This window comes from Myripristis murdjan, chromosome 24 (assembly GCF_902150065.1).
Source record: "Myripristis murdjan chromosome 24, fMyrMur1.1, whole genome shotgun sequence".
Classification (NCBI taxonomy): domain Eukaryota; kingdom Metazoa; phylum Chordata; class Actinopteri; order Holocentriformes; family Holocentridae; genus Myripristis; species Myripristis murdjan.
The window spans coordinates 29,787,122-29,814,432 of NC_044003.1; the positions used below are offsets into that span (position 1 = coordinate 29,787,122).

General features: G+C 41.3%; 1 protein-coding gene across 1 annotated transcript; it reads right to left on the reverse strand.

Moving 5' to 3' along the window:
• Positions 1-452: 452 nt before the first annotated feature.
• On the reverse strand, positions 453-25,509 carry LOC115356327 (adenylate cyclase type 8). The gene is made up of 21 exons (XM_030047445.1): positions 25,230-25,509; positions 23,424-23,610; positions 21,359-22,102; positions 19,858-20,007; positions 18,646-18,776; positions 17,421-17,532; positions 16,125-16,252; positions 11,667-11,825; positions 10,735-10,969; positions 9,662-9,841; positions 9,172-9,272; positions 8,203-8,404; positions 7,949-8,056; positions 7,268-7,425; positions 6,228-6,309; positions 5,290-5,448; positions 4,994-5,140; positions 4,420-4,512; positions 3,967-4,081; positions 3,558-3,760; positions 453-2,524 (listed from the first exon to the last, which is right to left on the reverse strand). Exons 2-21 carry the CDS (start codon positions 23,577-23,579, stop codon positions 2,318-2,320), a joined length of 3,570 nt encoding a protein of 1,189 aa, XP_029903305.1. The 5' UTR covers positions 23,580-23,610; positions 25,230-25,509; the 3' UTR covers positions 453-2,317.
• Positions 25,510-27,311: the final 1,802 nt, after the last annotated feature.

Below are 27,311 nucleotides of genomic sequence, written 5' to 3' on the forward strand. Positions count from 1 at the left end.
TGATATTGATTTTAGGGCATTCAATGGCAGCCCTACCACAATCCATCAAAAAGCTAACAAAAGCTAGTCTAATTATGATGAATTTATAACTTTACAAACTGGCTAAGCTTTTAGATGAACCAAATGAAACCAAAATTCCTGCACACGGCAGGCATACTACCTCCACTTTATCATAAGATGCTTGATGTGCAACATCAGATGGTAAAATTTGCTCCAGCACGGGCCAGAGGTTTGTTGTACAGCTGAGGCAGATGGAGTTTCACAGATAGAAGCAGGCCTGTAGATGGCAGGAGAAGTTCAAAAGTTAAATGCAGAGTGTGCACTGCAGGACACAGGAGCAGGAGTAAGTCATCCCTCAGCTTCACCCTAGGCCACCAATGTGATGCCCAGGGCTCCCCTCACAGCAGATGAATTATATGCACAATGACCTGAAACAACATCACTCACTCAGATTTATTTTCATCAGATTTTATTAGCAGAAAAAGTAGACCATTAAATATGTTTAGTAGAAATTATGGAAAAATAAATAAATAAATAAACCTAGCAAAAGCTATGCTACTGTTTTTGGGTGAAAACCTTATTTCTCCAAAATGTCAACTTTATAGCAAAGAAAAAAAAAAAATGTCTTTCACCCTGATGACACTGCATTTCTGCTTTTATGTATTTACATTGGAGAATGTTCTCAACCCACAGAGAAGCACATAATACTTAAAGTGAAGTTAAAGTCGATGAAAATTGCAAAAACTGGGGTTATGACATTTTCACCACCAAATACCGCGTCTTTTCATTTGAGGCTCTAACAACATGACTAACACGTGAGGTGAGATCAGCGCCACAGATTGAAAACTGTGATTTTTGGCAATGAGGTTGGCTCAACTCTTAACAACTAAAAACACACTCTTGAAACCAAAGAAATTCGCCGTTGAATGCTGAAAAGGTCAAGTAACAGTAACATAAGTGTAGTCAGTATCCCAAGGCAAACCCGACGACTTTTGTGGATGAAGATTTTTTGACACTAATCTCAGTAATCCAGACCAATATGGATTATTTTGACACTGACAACTGACAAGAATCCTCATAGGGGCTACATTCAGAGAATAAAAATACAATATCAAACCTAAAAGTAATCAATTAATCATACATGAGCCTTTGAGTGTCTCTGTCATGTTGCTGGGGTGGATATGACATGATGAACTGATATGTCATAATATTAAGAATGACGCAACATTAAACAGTACAAAACAACTCAGTATTCTGTAGGCCACTGGTAATCTAAGAGAGGTTGCACAGGTTGTTTTGAGGTATTCTGTATTTTGGCCTGGAGGCGTGAGGACTCCCTGGAGCGAATTCAGGGAGTTTAATCTGAGCGTCTGAATAAAGATGTGAAGGAGAACCACATAGCACTGGTGTACAGAAATGATTTAGAGGAGCTATCTTTCTCGTCTTTGTTCAGGCTCTCATCATAACCAGCACCTCTGTCCTTGGTGTGCATTTGCTTTTAAATCAAGACTAATATGAATACTATCACTATCAAAAACTAAAAAAAAATGTTGGCCTTTGTACAACTTAAACCTGCTGCCTAATGACTAGGTATGGCAATGGAGAATAGTAAGCAGAGCTCTCAAGATCTCAGATGATTAAAAAACTGGTAGCAGCCAGTGGGACAGTTAGATCCTTTCTAAGTAAAGGACGAAGTGAACTAAAGGTGTCTTGCAGTCACTGATCCTGCTCATGGCCCTTTAACCTGATTTAAAGCTCTGCCTCAGCACTCTAGAAATCTGTCCATGGACGGTCCACGGGAATAAATGAGTTCCCTACGTGTCTACACACACTGTTAGCCCAGATAGGTCTCCTAAGTGTGTTAGAGCACAACCCCTCTTTATGTTTTGTTTTCTTGTCTTGTGAGACCACAAGGAGCTGGGGAGCTGAGAGGGACAGAAAGTCAGGGAGAAATGGGAGCAAAGGCTCTGACAGGACTGCATCCTCAGGACAGTAGTGGTGCTATCTTCCTCTCATAGTTACTGAGTGCTGGATACTGGCTGGATGCTCCAAATGCTATTGAGCTGGAGAGGAAGATAGCGCCACTGCTGTCCTACATAACAGCTAGGGGGGAAGTGAAAGAATATATTAAAAAAAATCAAAATAGGTGGAATATCCCTTAACTACATTACCATCTTTGGACCTGCCCATTTTTTTTTGAAGAAGTACAGCTAATCAGAAGACAACAGCCACAGCACAACAAACCAGTGGACACAAGACGGCTGCACCCTGCCCTCCTCCACCAGCAAGGGTCTGTTTGAACTCTGACCCCTCAGCACTACAGGCCGTTGGGAGCCAGGCTGAACCCCCCGTTGGCCTCTCTGATCTTCTCTTTTTGCCGGGCCTGCACCAGGCCGAAGACCACTCCGGCCAGCGTGATGCGGCCTGAGCGCGCCCCCGAGCGTCCCTCTGTCCCGGCGTTGGCTCTCTTGCTGCGCATGGTGCTGATGAAGTAGGTGCGGACCTTCCCCTGACGCTCGCTCACCTGCAAGCACAAGCAGGTGGAGCTGCAGCAGGACTTGAGCACATGCTATTTAATAAGCACCCCTCTGAAGTGGACTCAACATGGAAAACTGTCCCTTATCAAGTGAGATGTGGCTCATTAGACTCAAACCACTAAGCTTGTAATTTAATGCATGAGGCTACATGGTTTGCCTGACTCACTAATAGATGCCTGATCATGGTTTACTCTTTTGAAAGATACCTCTTCGACTGGAAATAAATCATATTAACCCTATAAATCCTGAACTATGAAAGAATTGGCAGAAAATTTGAATTTTTTGAAATTGAACCCTTTACTTAGTCCTATAACAAAATATATATATATATATATATATATATATATATATATATATATATATATATATATATATATATAAAAAGAAATTCAAAAAATATGTTATTACACAACCTTTCTGGTGTATGATATAAGATATGTACTTGAAGTGCCAATGGTATGGTCCAGGGTGAACAGGGGAAGTGTTCAAAGGTATACAACAGTATTTTGGTGAAGTATTGATTAAACTGAAAACGAAAAACGGAATTGAAAATGTGTATCATATATGATATGAATCGCTTTATAGGGTTAAGAAAGTAATATTCTCTCAAACTGAATTCTATCCAATCTATGCACTCTTACCACTGAATAACAGGCTTACACTGTTTGTCATGCTGAAAATGTTTTGCTCTAGTTGGGAATGTGTTTTTCATTTCACTGTGCAGTTGGTGGACTTAAAATGAAAATTGAATTTACAAACTGGATTAGAAATCCTGTTAAAGACTAACTAAATCCTTAATCTGTGTCAAGCCTGCCTGGTCCTGCCTGGTCCTGCCTGGTCTGTGGTGGCTGGTGATGTCACCAAAAACCAGCCATCATTTCACCATTAGGGGGCAGGCTTCACTCAGGTTTGGTGTGGGGTTTAGTTACCCTTTAAAAAAACATATTGGGCCTCCAGCTCACTAACCCAAATCAGAACAAAGAGCGTCAGTCAGTGTTTTCGGCCTTTTCAGCCACTCACCCCCTTGACAAAGATTTCCCCCCGCAGCTCCAGGATGAAGCCCCACTCTGCCAGGATCTTGCGCGTGGCCTCGGGCACCTGGATGCGTCCGCTCACCCCGGTGCTGTCCATGCGACTGGCCAGGTTCACCGTCGTCCCCCAGATGTCGTACTGCGGCTTGGTGGCGCCGATCACCCCGGCAACCACGGGCCCGTGGGCTATGCCTGTTTCAGTCCAGTGCAACAGAGCCAGGGGAGGATTTAGTGCCACTGTGTGTTTGCTTTACGGTTACAATGATTATTAGTTATTATGACACTGGAAACCCCCTGGGATACATTTATTGTCAGCCATCCATTGCTGAAGTGTGTATGTGCAAATGTGTGTGTGTGTGTGTGTGTGTGTGTGTGTGGGTAGGAGGCCAGCTACTTACCCACACGCAGCTGAAAGTTTTTGGCAGAGTGCCTGTTAATCTCTTTCAAGGTCTCCTGCATTGCCAAGGCAAACAGAACCAGCTCACTCAGGTGATTCCATTCATCCATACATGCCTGTGTGTGTATGTGAGAGTGTGTGTGAGTGAGAGAGAGAGAGAGGAAGGAAGATGTTTAAGTGATGGAAGGACAAATACAGCATCCTTTCAATGGAAAGTGCCGAACAAGCAAAACAAGCCAACACTGTCTTTCGTGGCACTCGGTCGATCAGCGGTTAGGACCAGCACAACCTGGCTCCAAATGGATTTGGTGGATCACCATGAATTTTGGAGACAACATTCACGTGTCTTTGAATGAAACCTGGCATTTGACCTCATGACCTTCCTTTTAATGCCAGTGAGACATCTATATTACAGATAATGTTTGTTCTTTCTTATGCATCGGCATTGTCCCACCTGTTTGTCCGGAGCAAGGCCGGAGGCGGCCATGTAACAGCTGCCAATGGTCTTGATCTTCTCTACAAAGTGGAAGTAGGACTCCTCCAGCAGCTGGTGAGAGGCACAGGAGAAACAACAAGGGAAAGTGATACAGTGTACTGGACTGGGTGGTGTAGTGGATAGGGATCCCACCCTTCAACAGCAGAAGTGTCCTTAAGCAAGACTCGGTGATAATAATACTAATAGTAATAATACAGTGTTTTCAAAAATGATATGATAAAACAGTTGCAATGATTAAGAAGGAAGGTGGACGACGAACACAGGAGCACCATGTCATCACTTTGTGGAACAGCATCGTGTTATACATTTATTTCAGATTGTAGTTCAAAATTGTTGAGCGAATTCTCTTGATCTCTTTAAATTAGTAAAATGTTACAAGAAAAATGACAGAAAATTACCCACAAAATTTGTTAAAAAAATATATGAAAAAACTGAAAATTATCAAAAAAAAAAAAAAATTACAAGAAAAAAAGTATTTATAATTATTATAAATATACGTTATTATAAATATACAAACAAGTAAGTTAATCACCTCGTCGAAGCCAGCGATGATCTCGTTGAGCAGTCGGAGGCAGTCCACCCCTTCGTGCTTGATCTCTTTCTGCTCGTAATACTCATTGAAGCCAGCGATGGAGGCGAACATCACTCCCACGTCATCATAGGACTGGGAGTAGAGCTCCTAAAACAAACATGTTAAAATAATTATTATAGACTTATGTATTTAATGCAAAAAAAGATACAAGCAGGCTTTCCAAGCATCTGCAGTCTACAGCTCCCGTTGTACTCATGTTGTACTCGTGCTCAGGGGTGTCATGGTATTCTCTGCACCTCATCGTTCTTGCTCCTCTCCAGGAAGTGCCGCGCCACATGCATAGGTAGGATGTTGTGCAGCAGACACTCGTTGTGCTCCCGCAGCTCCCTCATGTCCTCCACTTCCTGTTGAGCCTGCAGACGCCACAGGAAGTCCAGCCTGGCTGTGGCCTCCCACTGGAAAACACAAAACTGATCACCTGCCTGTGTGCGCTGCAGGTTATTATCTCAACGATAATAAGACTCCATGAAATGGACTCTTACTTTCATGTTTCAGGTATTTCCTGTTGAAACAGGATGTTTGGGTGGGACATACAGCAGGGAGGGATCATTCACCAGTGCAAACCAACAGGATAGCAGTTTGGGAGAGGAGCACACTTTTATTTTGAAGGGAAAGATTTAAGATTTGTGAGGGTTTCTTTGGTTGAAATTTTAATTTACAACCAGTAGTGCATGATGATGTCACTGTTTGAGATGCTCTGTTTCACAAGGAGCAGAAGTCATGTGATGTCATCTCATGTGAACTTTAATGGAAAGTAATGAAAACATTTTCATAAACTGCTATAAATAACGAGGCCTTACAAAAAAATGATGACTTACTGAAACTGTCTTGTGTGTTTCAAAAACTAACTGATTAAACTAAAATTAAGCAGAAATGTATTTAGTTTTCATCTTTGTCATTTTATGTCATACATAAGTTGATATACTGGGTGGATATAAATCTCTCTTCCAGTTTTTTTGGAAACATGCTTTAAAAATGAATGAAAATGAAACTGAAATTGACAACAAAAACTCAACTCAACTCAACTGAGCTGACTGCATGCTCTGTGGTTACTCTCTTCCAGGTCAGGAAAATTACGGGATAACCGAAATTCCGACTTACACTAAACTGCAGTATGCTGAAAACAGTGCTGAACACTTTGCTCAAATATGAGTCTGCAGTATCCAGTACCCACCTGCCGGCCATTATAGAAGACAGCCACAACAAACATGGCCATGAGAAGGATGGAGATTCCTTTTCTCCGGAGATACTGAGACCTGGGAGAGAGGGAGACAGGTGGGACTGTTGTGAATAAACAGATGATTGAAATCCAAATCCAAGTGATGCCAGATGAGGCGAATCACAGAATGTTCTGTGTACATCTGGCAGACCGTAGGCATCAGGTTGTGTCTGCATGCTGACAGATACGTGTGTGTGTATATGCATGCTTATAATGTGCAAGTACGTGTATGTGTGCACATGTATGTCTTTTCAGTGGTGAGGCTACTGTATGTGTATGTGTGTGTAGGTTGACTGAAACAATGTTTTTTTGGAAACCTACAGAAAATAGATAGAAATATAAATGACAAATGAAAATTTGGCTGATTCACTGAATGCTTGTGAACTTTCCAAATCATTTAAACCTAAAAAAAATCTGACATCGATCCAGCATCCAGCAGGTAATTTTCTTTCTTTTTTTTTTTTGTTAATGGCCTTTCCCTCCATGTTTTTGAATTAAATTTGCACAGGTTTCAAAGGTTTAACTGATGTGAAACTCAAACATCTGCTTCCATTAGCATGCCACAGCATTAATCTGCTGACCATTACTGTAGCATTAATAGTAGACCAAAGACATAAACGGCAGTGCAATACTGGCTCAGTGCAATACTGATTAATTAAACAGTCAATAAAACATATGGTTCAATGACTATTTTATTCTCAGCAGAATTTATCTTAAGCACAGTGGAAAAACTGCTGAAATGTATTTAGACTGTGAGGCACTGGTTTAGAATCAGTTCAATCAGGGCCATGCTGATCAATTATAGAATAACAAAATATCTAACCTAGAGGAGGTGAATCATATGGGTTGATATCTGATTTTTAATAACAAATAATTTACACTGGCAAACCAGTATGTCAAAATATCAGTCAAACCCCTCTACAGACACACTCCATATTGGCGTGAGGTTGATGCTGGTGTGTGTGTGTGTGTGTGTTTCCATGTGGCACGCTGACCTGTGCAGCACGTCGTGGCTGAGTGCGAGGAAAGCCAGGTGGATGAGGTAGGAGTAGACAGCCACCACCAGCAGCAACACGGCCAGCTTCAGCAGAGAGCTCAGACGCAGAAACACCGCGCAGGTTACCATGGCGATCACCCCGCTCAGCACGAAGAGCTACGCGCCAAGTGGAGAGACAGAGGGAAGGAGGAACGTGATCAGAACGAGAGAGTGGGGATAAACGCCAGCTGAGGGAGTCACTCTTCAAATCGTGATGTGGGGAAAAAAAATCTTCACTGACCAGTCATTTAGTCTATATGACAGAAAACTAATGTGGACGACTTTATTACGGTGATGGAATACTGGTGTGAAGAAAGTTTGGAGTCTCTGAAAGTTCATTTTCATATCATAGTGGAATGAACGGAAACCAATAACTGGATAAAAGGGAGGAAAAATCATAGTGGAGCTCTAAAATACGACGTCTTGCTTTGGGAAAAGATTAGGAAAAATGTGACGTATATATATTTTATGGATAATTCGCTACACAAACAAAATCACTGGTATGATCCTTTAATGGAAGGGGGACTGTATTATGTAGCATCACAGTGACTTGCTGATCCAAATGATGTCTTCCCAAGATACACTCAGACCACTCAGGACCAATCATAAGGGATTTTCCACTGATTACTGTTGTCCTTACCTCAGGGTAAGTGCAGAGGGTGAGTGGCCTTTGGTTTGGTGAAGCTGTGCCAACCCTGTCCATTACCTCAGCCACCCCTGTACCTGTGTCCCTGAGAATACACCATACCTAGACCAAAACACAGAACAGCATACACAAATGACACAAAAAACTCTTCAGAAAAATGAGTTTATGCACTCAGCAGGAGAGTATTACAATGAAACTGATACACGTGGAGGACCAACACCGTGATGTGCTGCTGTGGAGGGTCTCACCATGTCAGCTGAGGCCAAGCCAAAGTTGATGGCGATGGCGGTGAGGGTGAGCAGGTTGCGGGCGCTGTTGTTTTCATGCATCCAGCAGCAGAGATGCTGCAGTGCCAGAGGAGTCCACTTAAACTCCTCGGCCAGAGCCAGCAGCAGCAGCAGCATGTAGGCAAGCAGGAAGACTGAAAACTGGAGCACGGCCGGGTACTGCCTGCAGAGAGATGAGAGGCAGCGTGAACAAGAGGAGAAAAGAATGAGGTTGTGAGATATAAATGTTATTTAACTGTGCAATAATTTATACCTGTAGACGTTTATAACAATTCAACAGTGCAATACCACTATATATGTATATAGAGTGTATATAGATAGTCTTTCTACATATGCTCATTTTCTATTTCTGTTTTTATTGTTGCAATATTTTTGTAGGATTAATGCACATATTTATATATAATGAACATATTGCGCAGACTTTTATAACAAGGACTCATGCACAAGTAAGATCAATGCACATATTTATATGTATTATACACATTTATCTTTTTTTCTATTTCTTATAATTTCACTGATACTTATAATATTTTCTTCTCTTGAGAATTTGAGAAACGACTGACCCAATTTCCCCTTGGGGATCAATAATGTATGTCTAATTCTGATTTTGCTGTCACAATGGCAAGTGAAAAAAATGACAGCTTGTAGCTCTGAAATAGACAAATGTGTTGTTTTTTCTCAAACGTTGTTGCTCCATGAATTTAATCTGTAATTTAAGATTAGATAAAAGGTCAGGGATGATATTTCTCAACAGGGTTGGACCAAGATACTGATATTTTTTTTTTAGAATTTAATTGTTGATGGATATTTTGTTGATTGTAGTGCTTAACGTTTATGCATTTGTATTACATTACAATAAGGGAAAATAGATTGGTAACATATAAAAAGGAGAGGATGAAGTTTGATTGGGCGCTCTTGGTGTCAGTCTACCTGGGGGCGGGGATTAGAGCCTGGGCAGCCATGAGAAAGAGAAGCAGGATGAAGGAGCAGACCAGGTTGGTGTTGAACATTTCCTCTCTCATCTGGGAGAACTGAGAGAGTGAGGAGCAGACCATCAGACGTGGTGAGTGTCACAACGTAAAGAATGCCACAGTCAACGTGGCGATAGAGCTTTTTCACAGCAGTCATTTTGACGTGAAATAACAGGCGAAGACACGTGCTGACACTGTGACATTAATTAAGGTTCCCATTTGGTGTGGCAGAGTCTTTCCAGTGAGCCAGCATGAACAACAACAGGACCCTGGCTCTGTTAGACCTAAATGGAACAGAACCTTAATTAATGTCATAGTGTCAGTACCTGTGTTTACCTGCTATTTCATGTCACACTGGCTGCGGTGAAAAGGCTCTATTCCGCTGCAGTTGTGGCAAAGTACATGTGCACCCCGCCAAGCACCCGTTGAACCTGGCTCTCCCGCCTCACCTTGCCCTCGATGTGCGCGTCCTTGAACACCAGGGTCAGGGGAGTGATGTGCTCCCTGTGCATGCGCTCGCTGCTGCGGACCTTAATGGCGTGCTCGATGCGCTTGTTAATCTCCTTGGAGGTGGAGTGCCGCGCGTTGGGCAGCTGTGGCAGCGAGCCGTTGGTGAAGGAGGCCAGGATCTGTTAGGAAAGTTTGTGGATGGTATGATTAATTATTCAGTTTTTGATCAGTTTTGCCTTTTCTAAAGATAAAAAAACCTCTCTGAACATGGTATGAGATACACAAACAAATGAATGAATGAAAGTTAACCCTATAAAGCCATTTGTATCATATATGATACACATTTTAAATTCTGTTTTTCGTTTTCAGTTTAATCAATACTTGACCAAAATACTGTTGTATACCTTTGAACACTTCCCCTGTTCACCCTGGACCATACCATTGGCACTTCAAGTACATATCATATATCATACACCAGAAAGGTCGTGTAATAACATATTTTTTGATTTTTCTTTTTTTTAAATATATTTTGCTATAGGACTAAATAAAGGGTTCAATTTCAAAAAATTGGTATTTTCTGCCAATTCTTTCATAGGTCAGGCTTTATAGGGTTAATAAAGCTAATAGCGCTGGTCCTGTAATACAGAGCACAACCACAAGGGGGCGTAACCCTTCTGCTGTAGGTGGGGATGGGGTGAATTAAAACCGTCTCCTGTTCAGGGCCAATGGGCATTTTGGCAAAGAGCCCTCATATAAATGGATGAATCGCTGAGGAAAACCAAGTGTCTCAGCATTTGGCTGCCTGGCTGCCCTGATTCACTCAAATTAAAGGTGCTTTTTTGTTGATGCCCTTTTTGCACTAATTGCTGATTACAGAATTGGATAACAGCAGAGAAATAAAATCTGCATCTAGTAGTAAATGAAATGAGAGCAAGAGAGAAGCACATTATGAGTAATGTTGGTTTTCCCTTACAAGATGTGACACTGGGCATCAATAAAACAATCAAAACAGATCTTTGCTTGCCTGAATCCTAACCATGTTCCCCTCCATTCTGCAGCTCTGCCCACTTACACTGTTCATGTCAATGATGTTGCCAAAGGGCAGCTCTGGATTCCACGTGTGGTTGCTTTTCTGGATTTTGTGAGGCTCAATTTGGTCGACGGAAGTCTTTTCCTCTTGGGGGCAGATGAGGAAGGTGTCAATGTTGTGTTTCCGGAGGAACTCGTTCCTGTCCCGGCCATGCCCGGCCTCGGTCTGGTAGATGCCCCCGAGACAGTCCAAAGTTGCCCGGGAAATGTGGATCCGTCTGGATGAGGGAGAGGAGGAAAAGAAGCTTATTATTAATTTGCAAGACAGGTCCGAGTTTTTACACACTTCACTTAAACAAAAAACTCCATCTTAACAACTCATTTACCCCAATATTCAATGTTAAAATCTTGCTTTTTCAAACAAGTGAAAATAACTGCCAGTAGGATGAGATAACTCCACTTGCTTCAAATGCTAATCAACTTGTTTCCAGAATTTTCTTCAATCAAGTGTCATTTTCTTGATCCTAGTGGGCTGATCTGTCTTATTCTGCCTTGTTTCCACACATTTACACTTATTCCAAGGGGGGAAAAAATCCTGAAATAAGTGAAACTGCACTGAAATCAAATCTGCAAAGAGGGAAATGTGTTTTTTCTCCCTTATACAGTCAATTTCTAACACATTTATGTAACAGGAAAGTGCCGTACTACTTGTTCTGCTACAGAATAGTACCTGATACTAGTATGTTCCATTATTTTCTTGAGCACTAAGGCACTTCTATTCATGTTATAGATTTCTTTGGTCACAACACCACTGCACTGAGACAGACATTATGTGCAACTGAATGTGTGACCTAACCGCTCAGGTCAGGACAGTGATGCTGTGAAGGCAGATGATGCTCTTCCTGACTGAGTCACTCCCTCCCAGGTCACCACAGAAGTGACCCTGCAGGCCTCTGAGACACACAGACCACTCACCCTGGTATGCCCCCTGCCTCCAGATTGTTGGCGACGCCCACGTCCCAGGACCAGACGTCAAACTGCCACTTCTGCAGGCCCAGCACGCCACACAGGACCGAGCCCGAGTGGATCCCGATCCGCATGTCCATGTCGTAGTTCAGCTGCTTGCGTACATGCCTGGTGGAGGTGGACAGCAGGATATCCATATTATAACTACAATTAGTCACAGGGAGTACATAAACCATGCAGATAAAGTTGTTATGTCAAATTCACGGCCATTTCTAAACAATTCCATGTAAATTTCATATCCTTTCAAAGGCATAACAAGACATTTAATTAACAGCTAAAATGACCTGTGATGCACAAAGGTAGTGCAATAACTGTCTACATACAACCTTTAGAGTGTATAGCTTATATATGTTATCCTAATACATAAATTTGACATTTTAAGGAATTAATTTTAATAATTATGGTGCATTTACATGTACAATCCTAAAAAATGTCACAAAAGTTGACACAGCTGGCACTCACACCCAACACTCCAGTTTTCCCAGGAGTCTGCCTTTTTTTTTTTTTTTTTTTTTAACCCTTCCTCCCTTTTCTTCCATTCACCTCCCATTTGCCAACACATATACCCAATCTGGTGGGTGGTTTTGTTTGAAATGTAGGTTGCCAAGTAAGATCAAGAGACAGTGTCATTTGCTTCACACTTGAGGCTTAATTTTTCCTCATGGTTCCTCAAGTTCTACTGACTCACTGACACACACACACACACACACACACACACACACAATCTTCCTCTAGCAGTGTTTGTTCTTGAGATTATTAGTGAGCTGCATTTTGTGATGTAATTTGCCATGTTTAATATTTTGTATTCCAGCTTTTTGTACATTTTCTAATATGCTCATGTTGTGTTTTTTTTTATTTTATTGAAATGTCCTGTAAGCTGCCATAAGAGCTTATGACTCATTAAAATTTTGCTTTTACATTCTTTATTTCTTACTATTCATCTATGATATAGTGTCATTGGGGTTGCAGATAGGCAATTTATGCCTGTGATTATTTATTTTTGTTTTTTAGAGATTTTTGTTTTAGATTTAACTTTACAAGCATATGGTAAAACAATGGCCCAATTATGACCGACAGGAATAAATTTGATCATTTACAGAGAGGCAAAACATTACTCATAAAGGCACCTAGTTTACAGACTGTCCTTTGTTTACCCGTCTGCAATTGTGACATACATTTAAACACAGACAGCAAGAAAATCTCCCTTTATTCACAGTCTGAGCTTGTTCTTAAGCTTTACTGGGCTGCACCATCATGAAAATGAACAATCAGCACTGAAAGTTACCCTCCTTCTAGCTGAGTTTGTAGATTCCCTGTAACAAGCTATAATTTACCCTCTGCTACATTTTTTACTATCTGATTACATAACATTCAGCAGAGTGCTAATGACACTTCATTCAGGAAACTGCAATCTGGTAGTAAATCCTCTTGCAAATTTCTCAGCACAAGGTGACTGAGAGCATTGGTGTGAATGAGCGAATAGGCCATTGAATCCCTAAGGTATTTTGCTATATTTATACACTATATTACCAAAAGTATTTGCTCACCTGCCTTTACTCATACTATGAACTGAAGTGCCATCCCATTCCTAACCCATAGAGTTCAATATGATGTCGGTCCACCTTTTGCAGCTATTACAGCTTCAACTCTTCTGGGAAGACTGTCCACAAGGTTGAGGAGAGTGTTTATAGGAATTTTTGACCATTCTTCCAAAAGCGCATTGGTGAGGTCACACACTGATGTTGGTCGAGAAGGCCTGGCTCTCAGTCTCCGCTCTAATTCATCCCAAAGGTGTTCTATCGGGTTCAGGTCAGGACTCTGTGCAGGCCAGTCAAGTTCATCCACACCAGACTCTGTCATCCATGTCTTTATGGACCTTGCTTTGTGCACTGGTGCACAGTCATGTTGGAAGAGGAAGGGGCCCGCTCCAAACTGTTCCCACAAGGTTGGGAGCATGGAATTGTCCAAAATGTTTTGGTATCCTGAAGCATTCAAAGTTCCTTTCACTGGAACTAAGGGGCCAAGCCCAGCTCCAGAAAAACAACCCCACACCATAATTCCTCCTCCACCAAATTTCACAGTCGGCACAATGCAGTCTGAAATGTACCGTTCTCCTGGCAACCTCCAAACCCAGACTCGTCCATCAGATTGCCAGATGGAAAAGCGTGAATCATCACTCCAGAGAACGCGTCTCCACTGCTCTAGAGGCCAGTGGCGGCGTGCTTTACACCATTGCATCCGACGCTTTGCATTGCACTTGGTGATGTGTGGCTTGGCTGCAGCTGCTCGGCCATGGAAACCCATTCCATGAAGCTCTCTGCGTACTGTACTTGGGCTAATCTGAAGGTCACATGAAGTTTGTAGCTCTGTAGCAATTGACTGTGCAGAAAGTCGGCGACCTCTTTGCACTATGCGCTTCAGCATCCGCTGACCCCTCTCCGTCACTTTACGTGGCCTACCACTTCGTGGCTGAGTTGCTGTTGTTCCCAAACGCTTCCATTTTGTTATAATAGAGCTGACAGTTGACTGTGGAATATTTAGGAGCGAGGAAATTTCACGACTGGATTTGTTGCACAGGTGGCATCCTATGACAGTTCCACGCTGGAATTCACTGAGCTCCTGAGAGCGGCCCATTCTTTCACAAATGTCTTGTTTCACAGTCTGCATGCCTGAGTGCTTGATTTTATACACCTGTGGCCAGGCCAAGTGATTAGGACACCTGATTCTGATCATTTGAATGGGTGAGCGAATACTTTTGGTAATATAGTGTATCACCACCCGCACCATGTACCAAAACATACACCCTAATTCCCCCTTTTACTGTCTTCTTAACCCAAGCACATTTTTCTGCAGACCACAACCTGTTTGTTTTATGCCGGCATTTGATAGTGGAGATGGTATTTGATTTGATTTATTTGATATTACTCTGAACTCACTGCTTCCTTCTCCTTTCTGTTCGTAGAGGAAATAATTACAGAACCAAACAGAGCTTTTCACCGAGCCTGTCTCGTTAAATGGATCTTTTACATACATTCTCATCCCGCAGTCAATCACATGGCAATTTGTATGTGTATGATTGTGCGGGGGTTACAATCATATATTCTTTCCAAAATAATTCCTATGTTCAGTAAAGAGATATTATCACGCTGCGTCCTTTTGGCGGTCTGCAAAATCAATAAACTCTCTCCTTGTGAAATATCTGTGATTCAAATGTTGCCTCGAGAAAATGACCTTTACATTACGCAGCTTTTTCTTGTGAATAATGCAGTGTGTCCGTGTATTGTGGATAACTCACATGGCTCTGCAGCTGCAACCGGTTTTGCTCTGTGATCCCTAAAGAGTGAGGCAGGCCTTGCTTGTGAAGCCCTAACATTGTTGCACATGCACCATATGGTGAACTGACAGCACACAGGCAGGTGCATTGTGCACTCCACGATTGGTATCAGATTCAGTCGGACGTAAAACCCCACAAGCTTGTCTCTGTAACATCTTTCTAAATCCATTCTTCAAGAGGCATGCTTCGGCTTAACACGTTGCAACATTTTGTTAGACCTTTTTGCATCGGGTATCTGGCCTATTTATTCACAATGGTGCTAAATAATTGCTCTCAAAATTTGCTTGAGGTATACCATCTCTTCATAGCCACTCCATATTAACAAAATCAAAAATGTCTGCTGATCTTGCTCATTTTAATTGTACTCATTGTTCCCAGATCATTGCATTGTATGTCTTTTTACACTTTCTTTTATGTTTGCATTTTTTATGTCTTGTACTCTTTTTTACTGAATTTTACTGAATATAGTAATACAGAATATGTGCTTGAGCCTGTCTTGGCAAGGACGCAGAGATTTCTAATCTCAGTGAGGTATTTCTTAGCTAAATAAAGTTGACCTAAAATAACTAATCACTGAGCCAACAAAACAACACCGCTGCTCCTCTTTTTAGGCTACATAACATTATTGTTTGGAAGGTGAAAGCCTACGGGTGGAAAATGATCATTACATCACAAGAGCAATGCTTAAAACACAGATTAGAGACCAGAACAAGATTTTTTTTCTATAAGTAGATATATATATTTTTCCACCACCCATTAATAATTGCATAACCTCCACTGCAGGGCCTAAACACCAGACTGATAATCATTGGCCAAACTGTTTATTTTTTCACTGTTGTTCAGATCAGTGTCCACCAAAGAGATAGTAGGCAAACACATGAGGCCTCATCTTGGATAAAATGATGATAAAATGATGATGGACTCCTGTTTGAGAGTCTTATGATTGTATAAGATTTGGTACAGATCGAACAATTGGAAAAATTCAACCACTGTTTGATTTGCTGGAGGACCCTGTGGAACCCCTGTGACCCCCTGTTTGGGGTAGCAGAGCTCCAGCAGGCAGACAGACTGACCGTATGGTGCTGATCATAGCCAGGCCCATCTCAACGCAGTAGCGGGCGTGGGCAAGCTGCGGCTCAGGGACCCCTGACACACAGTAGTAACAGTCTCCCAGGATCTTTATCCGCATGCAGTGATTCTCCTGTGACGGGACACAAACACAAGTGGGCCAGATACAAAATGCTTCACAACTGAAACAGTTTTATAACTGTTCTACTTCAAGCCAAGGACAAAGACAGTACCGCCTCTAAGGTACTTATGTTAACTCTGATTACTATGGGCCTCATTCACCAACCGTTCTTAAGAGCAAATTTGTTCTTAAAACCCACTTACACAGTTTTCAAGAAGATTCCAGCATTCACCAAAGTTTTTTTTATTTGATATTTGTTCTTGGGTCAGAGTGTTTCGGAGGGATTTCAGCTCCGTTGCGCCATTGCAGCGTCTCCTGTCACACTGTCCCTTGTTGTCTCCCTGCACGTGTCCTTACTTGCTCTGTGGTCACTTTCTTGCATAATGAAAAATACACATGAGGGGTCGTTTGGCGTTCACTTCCTGCAGCGGTACATCCATTTCAGAGCGACATGAGCTTTCAGTTTTTTCATCAATATAAGAACACAGGTGTGAAAAATTCTGTGGTGTAAGAACTCATTTGTGAATGAGGCCATATATTCTTAACCACGACACTACCATGGTTTTACTACAGCACTGTCCTTTTTAAGGTATTTATGAGAATTATGATTATACTGGTAACAATAGTGTAGAAAAATGGGTGGGTTATTAGAGGGTGAGTGCAATTTTTACTCTGACTCCAAACTTTTGCAGCTCTTGTCCACTGTATGCATTATCTGACTATATTTGACCTGACTTGACATTTGAAGAGTCTGTATCCTGTCATTTCAGAGAGACTGCAGATGGCACCACACAACCTTTTGATAGACATTGTGGGTGATTTATGAGAAAGGAATATTATGTTTTAAATCAAATGGCATTCAATTTAGAAAACAGGAACAGGAGAATTTCATTTGAGTTGCAGCAGATTTGTGAGCCTGCATAAATCATGTTCTAAAAAAAATCTAAACTAGCATCAACAGGCAAATACATCCATAATGTGCAGTGGAATGCTTGATCTGTTGGCATACTAATAATAATCTGAATGGCTGAATTCATGTTTGGCTTTTTAGGCCATCTTTTGGGCAAAATTGTTCATATATTTAGGCTGACTGAAGCTGTATGACAAGAGTCTTGTTGTATTACATGACTGCACTGAATCTGTTCATGACAATTATGAGTAAAACCTTGCAGGTTCTCACCTCTGCCAGGCGGTCGAAGCGTCCAAAGAGTTCGTTGAGGATTCTCACCAGCTCCTGGGCCGACAGGTTCATGGACAACAGAGTGAAACCTTTGATGTCTGCAAACAGGATGCTGTGGAGAGGAGGGGCAGAAGAAGCAAAACTGAAATATCTACTGTATATTTTACTGGATGAAAATCAAACACACACGGTCAAAGTCAACCACAGGAAAAAAAAAAAAAAAAAAATCTAAAAAATTTTACCCATCTCAAGTTAACACTCAGCTCTCGCTGCTGGAGCCTTTTTGAGTCCAACCTCTCACCTGACCTTTTGGCACAGCTGAATACCATGTATCCATTTCATTTTCTTTAAGGTAAATCTACTGCTCAATTAATGTCTATGACAGATCTGCATAATGATCTGCATAATGATGTGGCCCCCTGAGGCACATCAAACACAGTGCCAGGGGCCCTCCTCCTAATAGTGCCCCCACAACAAAAAAATCTCACTTCAATGCTTGTGAAATAATTATAAAGATAGATTTCTTGTGATTTGATTATTTTCTGTTCATTTGTTTTTTGTTGTTGCTAACTTCTGTTTTGTTACTAATTTCTTGCTCATCTGTGCATCACTTTTTTACCTATGTTTTTCCAAGAAAACATTTGATTTTGGTGACCCAAAAAGTTGCAAAAAAAAATTCTACAAAAAAAAAAAAAAAAAAAAAACTTACAATAACACAATCAGATAATCTGCCAAAATCAAGAAATGACAAGAAAATTATTAAAAATTTGTCCCAAAAAATAATGGAACTCATGAGAGATTTAGCACAAAAAAATTACCTGAAAACTATATTTATACTTATATAATTAAAATTATATCACAAGAAAAAGTATCATCAATTACCCCCAAAATAATTTAAAAAATCATAAATTACAAAAACAAACAAACAAATAATAAAAATTTATAAAATAAATTTCTGCCTATAAGGCCCTCAAATGTCTATGGCTGCCACTAGATGTTAGAATGCTACATCGGCTTTCCTGAAAAGCACACAATTTACTAAAGTCAATGTACATTTGACACCAATGTGTAAGAATGAATAAAAATGTACTTTAAAGACTCTTATTTTGATGGGCCCTCTCTTCTGTAGTATCTACCACACTGGCCTCTAAATCCATCCCTCTAAATCTGCCACTGTGTGTATGTGTGTGTGTGTGTGTGTGTGTGTGTGTGTGTGTGTGTGTACCTGACATCCTTGTACTGGTGAATATAGATCTTGTGAAACTCCTGGGGACTGAGCTCGTCTTCTAAGGAGCTCATGTCAGCAATCATCTCCAAGGCAACAAAGCGAGGCAGGATCGACAGCACCAGGCGCTCCTGTTCAGACACAACAACCTGTTTAAGTCTCTTTTCAGCACAGGTCACATGTGAAGCCACAATCTTAGAACAAAGCAGGGGATAACAGCCTGATGCTTGTTTACAGACATACTGTAAAAGAGTGAAATTTAGGAGATGTGTTCTAATAAAAGTCTCTATTTGATTTGCCAAAATCAATGTTCTGTTTTGTTTTCCCTTTAATGAAATAAAATTAGTTTAGGACTTTTAGAAAAGAGCACAGGAAAGAGATGACAGCACTGTCCTTCATAATCTGACTTTGTCTTAACACATGAGTTAAAAATCATGCTACACTTTCGGGATGTAAGTAGTCAAATCAAAATACAATGGAAATCACTTATGGTGAGACATTTGTGAGCCTTATATTTTATATGGGGATTCGTTTTTTTTTCCATTTATGGACAACATAAAATATTTTTGTATGCACTGGAAAATATTTTGTGGAGATTCATTTATATATAAATCCTAAAATATATTTGTGAATCCGTCCATGTGCATTCATTCATTTCGAGAGTCATCTCACACTATATTTTTTTCTTTTACAGAATCGCAAACAGAAGCAACAGCTTGACAATGGTTAAATGCATTTCTAGGGAAAAAAAGAAATCGAATTCGGCTCCCTTTAAAAAAGAATCATAAAAAAAAATCATATATTTTCATGTATAAAAAGACCCAAAATGAACACTGTAAGCAGACTAGAGAATTTGATTCCACTAAGTGAATTATTTAAGCAGCATTTGTATAGCAATGATTCTGTCCCAAGATTTTTTGTCCATATAAGCAGTTGATCACTATAAGTACTTTCCACTGTACATCACAACCTGCACATTCTCTTAAGGGAATTGTTCACCCATTTTGGAAGATTTTAAATTATTTAACTTCCCCCGTAGCTGTTGTGTAGGATGTAAATGGGTCTACACTTTGAGCACTCACTGTTACTGAGTGCTGGATACTGGCTGGATGCTCCAAAATTCTAACGGCTAGGGGGGGAAGTGAAATAATATCACATTTTTCAAAATCCTTTTAAGCTTCTGCCACAGTACCATTGCTGCCTCCACAGTACCTGTCTCTGGTTCTCTTGCTCTAGTTTGAGGCGTCCCTCAATGAAGCGGCGTGTCTCCAGGAAAGCCTGTCTCTGGGCGCGGTCCGTCAGGTAGTGAATAAATAAGCCTGCTGTGTTCATACCCAGGTACAGCAGGCTTTTGGCAAACACCTGCACAGAAGAGGGTTGTGACATTCATTCCCTTTATTTTGACCAGGGAAACCCAGTAAATGGAGTCTTGATGGCCTTTATATCTGTAGTCGGCCTTTAGCCACAGCTAGTACACGACAGGAGGGACAAGTGGAGGAGAGGCAGTGATGGAAGGGAGTTTGATGTGGATGAACCTTGGGCTGATTTGCATAATATGCAGTTCCAGAAAGGATATTTGCAATATGGTCACTGGACCTTTGGTGACTGCGTGGGCAGAGAGGGAGCAGTGGAATAAAGCAGAGTGGATTTTACATTAGCAGGAGGGTCAATGCTTTTAAATATCTCACAGAATTTGGACTGACTGTCTAGCATTCTTTGTGGGATTACTATGTGTTAGGATGTTAAGAAACTGGGCATGATAAATATAAGGACATACAGAGAAATGTAAATTAGATCTACAGCCAGGTGATGTGGACAAAATCAAATATCACAATATCTTTGACCGAATGATTGACAATATTGTGGCAATGACCAGTGGTGCTTTCATAAAATATCTGAACAAAAGAGATTTATGACAAACTATCATCAGTAATGCCAAAATGATGATATCATGATATCAATATAACACTGATGTATCGCCGGCCACTACTCAAAGCAAATAGATGAAATTTGGCCAAAATCTTGAGTCAGGGAAGATTGACACATATCACAAATTTCAATTAAGACCTGGGACGGCCAGTGCAACCTGAAGTTATGTTTGTAGGTTACCAGCACAGACCATTTTTCCATAGTACAGAGCTGGGATATTGTGCTGAGAATAAGGAGAGGAGCAAGAGGAAGAAGAGATAGTGGAGTGAATGAGAATGACTGCGGGAAGAGGAGAAGAATGATGGGCTGAGGTGAGAGGAGATGGGGTGTAGGAGGAAGAGGAGCAGTGAGGGGAATTATAAGTTTATAGTTCTGCCAAATTTACTTGATTTCTTTCAAAAACATTGGGAAAAAGCCAAGGCGATGAGTAAATAAGTGAGAAATTAGTAAAAGCGTACAAGAAAATTAGCACAAAAATGACCAGAAATTTAGCAACAAAATATAAAACAATACAAGAAACTATATTTGTAATGGTTAAAATGCTCAGTTTAAAGGTCAGATAAACGATGCTCAGATTTCTTGTGTTTTAATGCCGCACTAAGACATATTTCACAGTATTTAAACTAGTTCTCATTTTAATGAAGATCCCCTGGAAGCCCTGGAAGATCCCTGGGCGCCCGACCCCACTTTGAAAACCGCTGACCTAGAGAGCACCAGAAGTGTAAAAAAGAACAGTGATATATCATCACAGTTCAGAGACCAGTGAGTCAGCTGATGTGCCCACCTTTCTCAAAAGCATGGTGTCACTGTAGTAGCGCACAATCTCCAGCATAATGTGCAGAGCTGAGGTGAGGGAGCCGGCGCAGATGGCCCACAGCAGCGGCAGCGGCAGCAGTGTGTATGTGGCGAACAGTGTGAACAAAACATACCAGGACGGGTCCTTCTCCAGCCCATACCCCAGCCCCCCAAGCACCTGTGTGGTCTGGGACAGCCAGCTAGCCAGGCCGGCATAGCGAAGCCACCGCGGGGATATGGAGGCTTTGCAGATTAACACCAGAATGCACAGTGCAATCGACACTATCATGAAAAAGCCTGTCAGGCAGACCTGCAGGGTGTCTGTGACTGCCTCAGCGGCTATTGCCAGGTACAGCACCAGTATATGTAGCTTTGCCACCGCGTCAATGACGTTGGTGATGGCCAGCGAGGTGCGTCTTTGGTGAGAAGAGTGCCGCTGGTAGAGTTTCTCCAGGTCCCGGGACTTGAAGGTGTGCCTCAGCGTGGGTATGTAGATGCCGCGCACTGTGTGGCCCCAGCGCACGAAGAAGTCAGCGTCGCTGGCATAGTCGTGTAAAGGACCCGTGGTGCTGCCGTGCGTGCTGGTGGAGCCCCGACTGTGTTGAGGGTGGATGCGAGCTGCTGAAGAGCGCCGTTTGGTGACCCCGCGGGTGGCCTTGTTGCGGATCTGTCTGTTGATCTCCTCGATGTAGGCATCTGTCACAAAGATTTTGTGTGCTGGCTCCACACCCACCTATCAAAGCAAAAATAAATAAATAAATAAATACATCATTGCTGCAGCTGATTTGCAATAATCTTCTAACAAGCAACCAGTGGACTGCAGTGATGCAGCAATGGCCTGTCAGCATGTGAACTGATGATGCTCCTTTAGGCCACACTGCCACCACCCTGGAGAAAAAAAGATGGTTTCTCGAATTTTCCTGGCGTTCCATCTACCCTAAGCTGGCATTTTCCCACCCATGATCTCCAAGATGTGTAAATCTAAAAACATTGGCTTGCTGTTTTTGTGTGGATGGGGAAACATACATTATTGAAAATGATGACTTCAGATGATCATGCAACCTAACGTTTCCACCTTGTGTTGGAGACACTGGGAAATGCTGGCTTAGTGTGGATGGAAGGATAAAACAGAGGAAAAATATGCATTTTCAAATTTACCCAGCTTAGTGTGGACAAACAAGCAACCTCACGGCTTTCTGTAATTTTTCATGTGCTAGACCCCCAGTTTGAAGTAATTTTTGGGGACCCTGATCATGAACACCGCTTTATGGACACTGAGAAGATTGAATGCTGCTAGGAGCCCTAAAGGTCTGTCTTTTGATCACTTACAAAGCTGCACATTATCATTGATTGAATTATGACATTTCATACGGCATGTCACCATATAGCACTGGCTCATTTACAGCTGTTCTCATTTGCTTTGGCTCAATTCTCAAATGAGAATCTTTGAACAATCTCTGAACAATTACTTTACTGTTCACAACATATTTGAATTTCTCATTCATTCAAGCAAACTGCACATGTTTTGGCACAAAAGAAATAGCTACAGTTACAATTTGCACAATGACCACTTGCACATAGCTTGCTGATCACAACTAATCAGTTGATTCTCAGTGAAATTATCACATTGTCTAAAGATACTTTCATCGTTTAAGTGATCACATGCAAAATGATCCATTCAATTGTCAAAATTTGTCACTGCAAGGGAAAACATCAGGTATGGTGTTGGTGAAAATCTCAGGGCAGACCGACAAGAGCGACAGAATGTCCACCGAGAGGGTGAGAACAGTTTAGAGAATGTTAAGACTGTTTCAAAAAAACATGAGCCAATGCAACTGAAAAACAAATTGTAATATTGAGTGTTCATAATGTCAGCAAACAGTTACAGTGTGAGTTGAGTTTTCTCAGTGTGAGACAGAGGTGCTACTGCAGACACACCTTAAAACCTCCAACACATAGGGGAATACATGCATATAACAGCACTTACAGGAAAATGCAACACCACTACGACTCGACAGCAGCGCAGGCAGCTCTGCTGACTGTTAGTTAATCACCTGTGCGCTCAGCTCCTGCTGGATTATGATGTGTTTGACGGCATTTTGCCACAGCATCTTCTTGCGCCGCAGCCCAGGGGACAGTGTGGCTGTCAGGCAGGCGGGCTCCCGCAGCTCCATAGGAGAGACTTCAGACATCTCGGTGAAGGTCACCATGGCAATAACAGGATAAGGATAAGGCAGCAGTCTAGTGTGAGAAGGCAACATATTTGAGAGAGGTGAGAAAAGAAGGTGTGAGGTGGTCAGGGAGGATCCACCTCAATGATAACTGAATTGAGGGGAAAAACATAACCTGGGATTTAATTTGATATGAATTTGTTGATAAATGTCTAAATATGAGATCACTAAAAGAAGGCTTTTTACATCCCACACTATAAACTATTTGGCTATCTTTGATTCCTATAAATACTGCATCTTGACTTTGCAGAAGAAAATAAATCCTAGAATTTTAGTTGTCCTCTTTAATCTGACCTGTAAAAAACAACAACAACAACAACAACAACAACAAAAAAAAAACATTTACCCATATGCAACAGTATGTCAGTATTTAATATCAGACAGTATTGTGAGACTTTATCATTTTTCTCTACTGCATTTCAGAGCAGGAAACGGCATATTGTTGCTGTTTTTTCTCCATTATGTTTACCTCACTTTAACAAGTAAACTTTTACATCCAAAGCCGATCAAATCTGATGCATTGAGTGTGAAGATGCAAATTAGAATTACAACATTATCAATAATTTAACACTTGACAGAGTCATTCTTCCCGAAACTAATCTTATCATATATACATTTTAATGATAACACTCAAACACTTCACTTAAGTCTTTTTACTTTTACTTTACTTTTCCTCTTAATGGAGCATTTTTCAGTCACCACTTTTTCTTGAGGCATTAAAGTCCTTTTTTACACTGACATATTATTATAAACATCAACCAGTGAGACTCCAACAGCAATTTCAAGTCTAATGTTGAATCAGGGCGATGTTTATCATGTGATTGTGGGACTGGTTTTAACTGAGCCACACAGGATGTTTTCAAAATAAATATGATGGCATAGAATATCTTCTAAAAAAAAAAAAAAAAAAAAAAAAAACTGCTTCTTTTTTCATGCTATTGTGGGTAATGAGGGTATGACTGACTAGTCCAAGTGTCTCTGTGTGTGTGTCAGTATGTTGCACACACATTTGCCGTGTGCTGTAGTGTGCAGGAGAAGGCCACCTGGTTGACGCCACGTGTTAGAGATAAAGTGTGCCAGAAGAAAGAGGAAGCTTTCCAGAAAATGAACTCGTTGCCAGATTTAGACCTGAGCTGGTTAATGCCCGGAGATAAACTCGTCCTGGCCCTTCTGGTCAGGCTGTTCTCCCACCCACTTGCACAGTCCCATGTAACAACTGTGAGTCTCACTAGAACATAGATCTGAGCACACAGAGCACATGGACTGAATTATATAATACTGCATGTTAATATAACAAGCCTTTTTCAAGTAAGGCTCTTGTTATGGAAGCTTAACAAACAGTAATTTCAGCTTCAGATAGTGAATATACACAGTGATTTTTTTTTATTCAACTGTTGATTACACTGCATAAATACACAGTACAGCTTCATTATCTATTCCTGTGAAAGGATTACAAACTACTCTGCTTAGTTAGAACATCTAAGAGCAAACTACACTCATGAAAACAAAAAAAAAATATTTTCCTACATTTTAATTGTCCATTGTACTATAAAACCTATAGTGTATCTAATTCAGTGTTGCTCTCTTTTTAATGCATGTCTCTGAGAATTCAACAAGAGTACAGCTGACCTGAATCGTCTTGCATGTTGTACATTCACTCCTCATTGTCTGAAGAAAAATTGCCATGAGATATATTCAACTGGAGGACAGGTAACGCACTCATAATCCTCATTTGGTGATTCCTTTGCGCAGGAATCATGCACTGATCCAAAAATTAAGGCATAATCCATGAAAGGTTCAGTGAAACTGAAGCAGATCTCACTGCGCTGGCAGGTCCAAGTCCAATTAAGAAAAAAGAGAAAGGTCCAGCCAAGATGTGTAGAGTTGTTCTGGCAAGACTGCAGGTCACCACCAGTTTGGAAATGAAGTCAAGGGATTGCGACTAAGCAAAGCTGCAGGAATGAGGAGTCCAAAGAGGATTACTTAGTCAGCAGCCACTCTCACTGTCCCACATAACCAAAGTCACTGGCTCCAAGACAACAGCAACAGGAAGACAGAGCCATCTTCCCCTGGCCAAGTCAGCTAATTGTTTTAAATCAGTACTGAACCTTATGTGACATAGTATTATTATAGAATACGGGCAGCAAATTTTTGTTCTCCACTTTAGCATGCTGCGTACTGTATTGTTTACATACTGTACAACAGACCTTGTTTACAGCAGCCATTTTGACATTAAGGTTATGGTCCATTTAGGTCTAACAGAGCCAGGGTCCTGCTGTTGTTCATGAGGGCTCACCAGAAAGATTATGCTACACTAAAGGGAATGATACCTTCATTAATTTCATTAATAACACCTGTGTTTACCTGCTATTTCATGTGATGAAGGCTAACATGAAAAATATGCATTTATTGATGCTGGAAGTGATATTTTGCCTCTTTATTGCCTCTGGGCTCCTGGTTTATTCATGTAACCGTGTGTATTTACACACATCTGACTCCATTTTGGGCACCACATTCAAAAACGTGATATTTTGCTTTCACAATATTGCACGTAGGCTGTGTATCGGTAGAAACCTCGCTTAACACTAAATATTGATTTATGCATTTCAGAGACCCGCGACACCCGATCTGACTGTGAAAGTGAGATGAGGCAGCGCCCACTCAGTTGCAGTAAAAACAGTAAAAGGAGGCAAGGCCAGTGAAAGTGTCTTTGTTGAGAGAACTTCACCCCCGAGGCGAACTTTATGGCTGTGATCCTCTAAAATGCACCGTTTAAATGTGTCCTTGAAAATTTGCCTTGGTACACAGAGCTGATTGATAGATGTTTCACACTATACCTAGGGCAAGTGTGATGAAGTGCACCATATAAACACAATTTCCAAAGGCTAAGAGCAAGAACGGGTCATATGAAGAGAATGGATAAAAAAAAATGGAGGACTACACCCTGGAGCGGAGCGTTTATAATGACTTGGACAGAGACAAACCCGAGGAGAACAAGAAACAAACACTCAGTAGAGCACACACCTCTGCCAACACTAAGCAATTGTCAACATATGCTATTTCTACATGTTGGATATTCACTAAAAGCTAATCACACCTGTCCCCACAACCCTCATTTGGTGAGTCAGTGTGAAGTTTAGTTTTCATTTTTGCAGGTTACGCCCCACTTTGGCTGATCAGTGCGAAAAATGAGTCAGTTCTTTCCAGCCTTTCCACCAAGTTTCATGCAAATCTGTTCATAACTTTTTGAGATATCCTGTTAACATCCAAACAGACAAACAGATGGAATGGGGCGAAAACATAACCCCTGTCCAACTCTTTTGGCGGTGGTAAAAATCAGTGGGAACAGCAGATGCGCTGAATCAGACTTGGGTTCAGATGGTGATGAGTATTTGTTGGGCTGATAGCATCAGCAGGGCTGTGGTCCTTGTGGTTGTAAGCTGGTTAAAGCCTCAGAGTCTGAGTTTGCTAATTGTGAAACGGCAACATACAAAGCCCCTAAGACTGATCTAATGAGTCTCCATCTGTCCCACCGTAACTGTGAGTAGCCCTGGCTATTCCTGCTGATTACTGTATGTCTAAAATTAGTGGCAAACTCTAAGGCAATTAGTCCCACTGTAACTGCTACCACCTTATATTAGCGCTCTGAGAGCTGCCAAGCATGGGCCTAAAGCACCTTTGAACGTGTTTAATTAGATGTGCAGGTGAGGG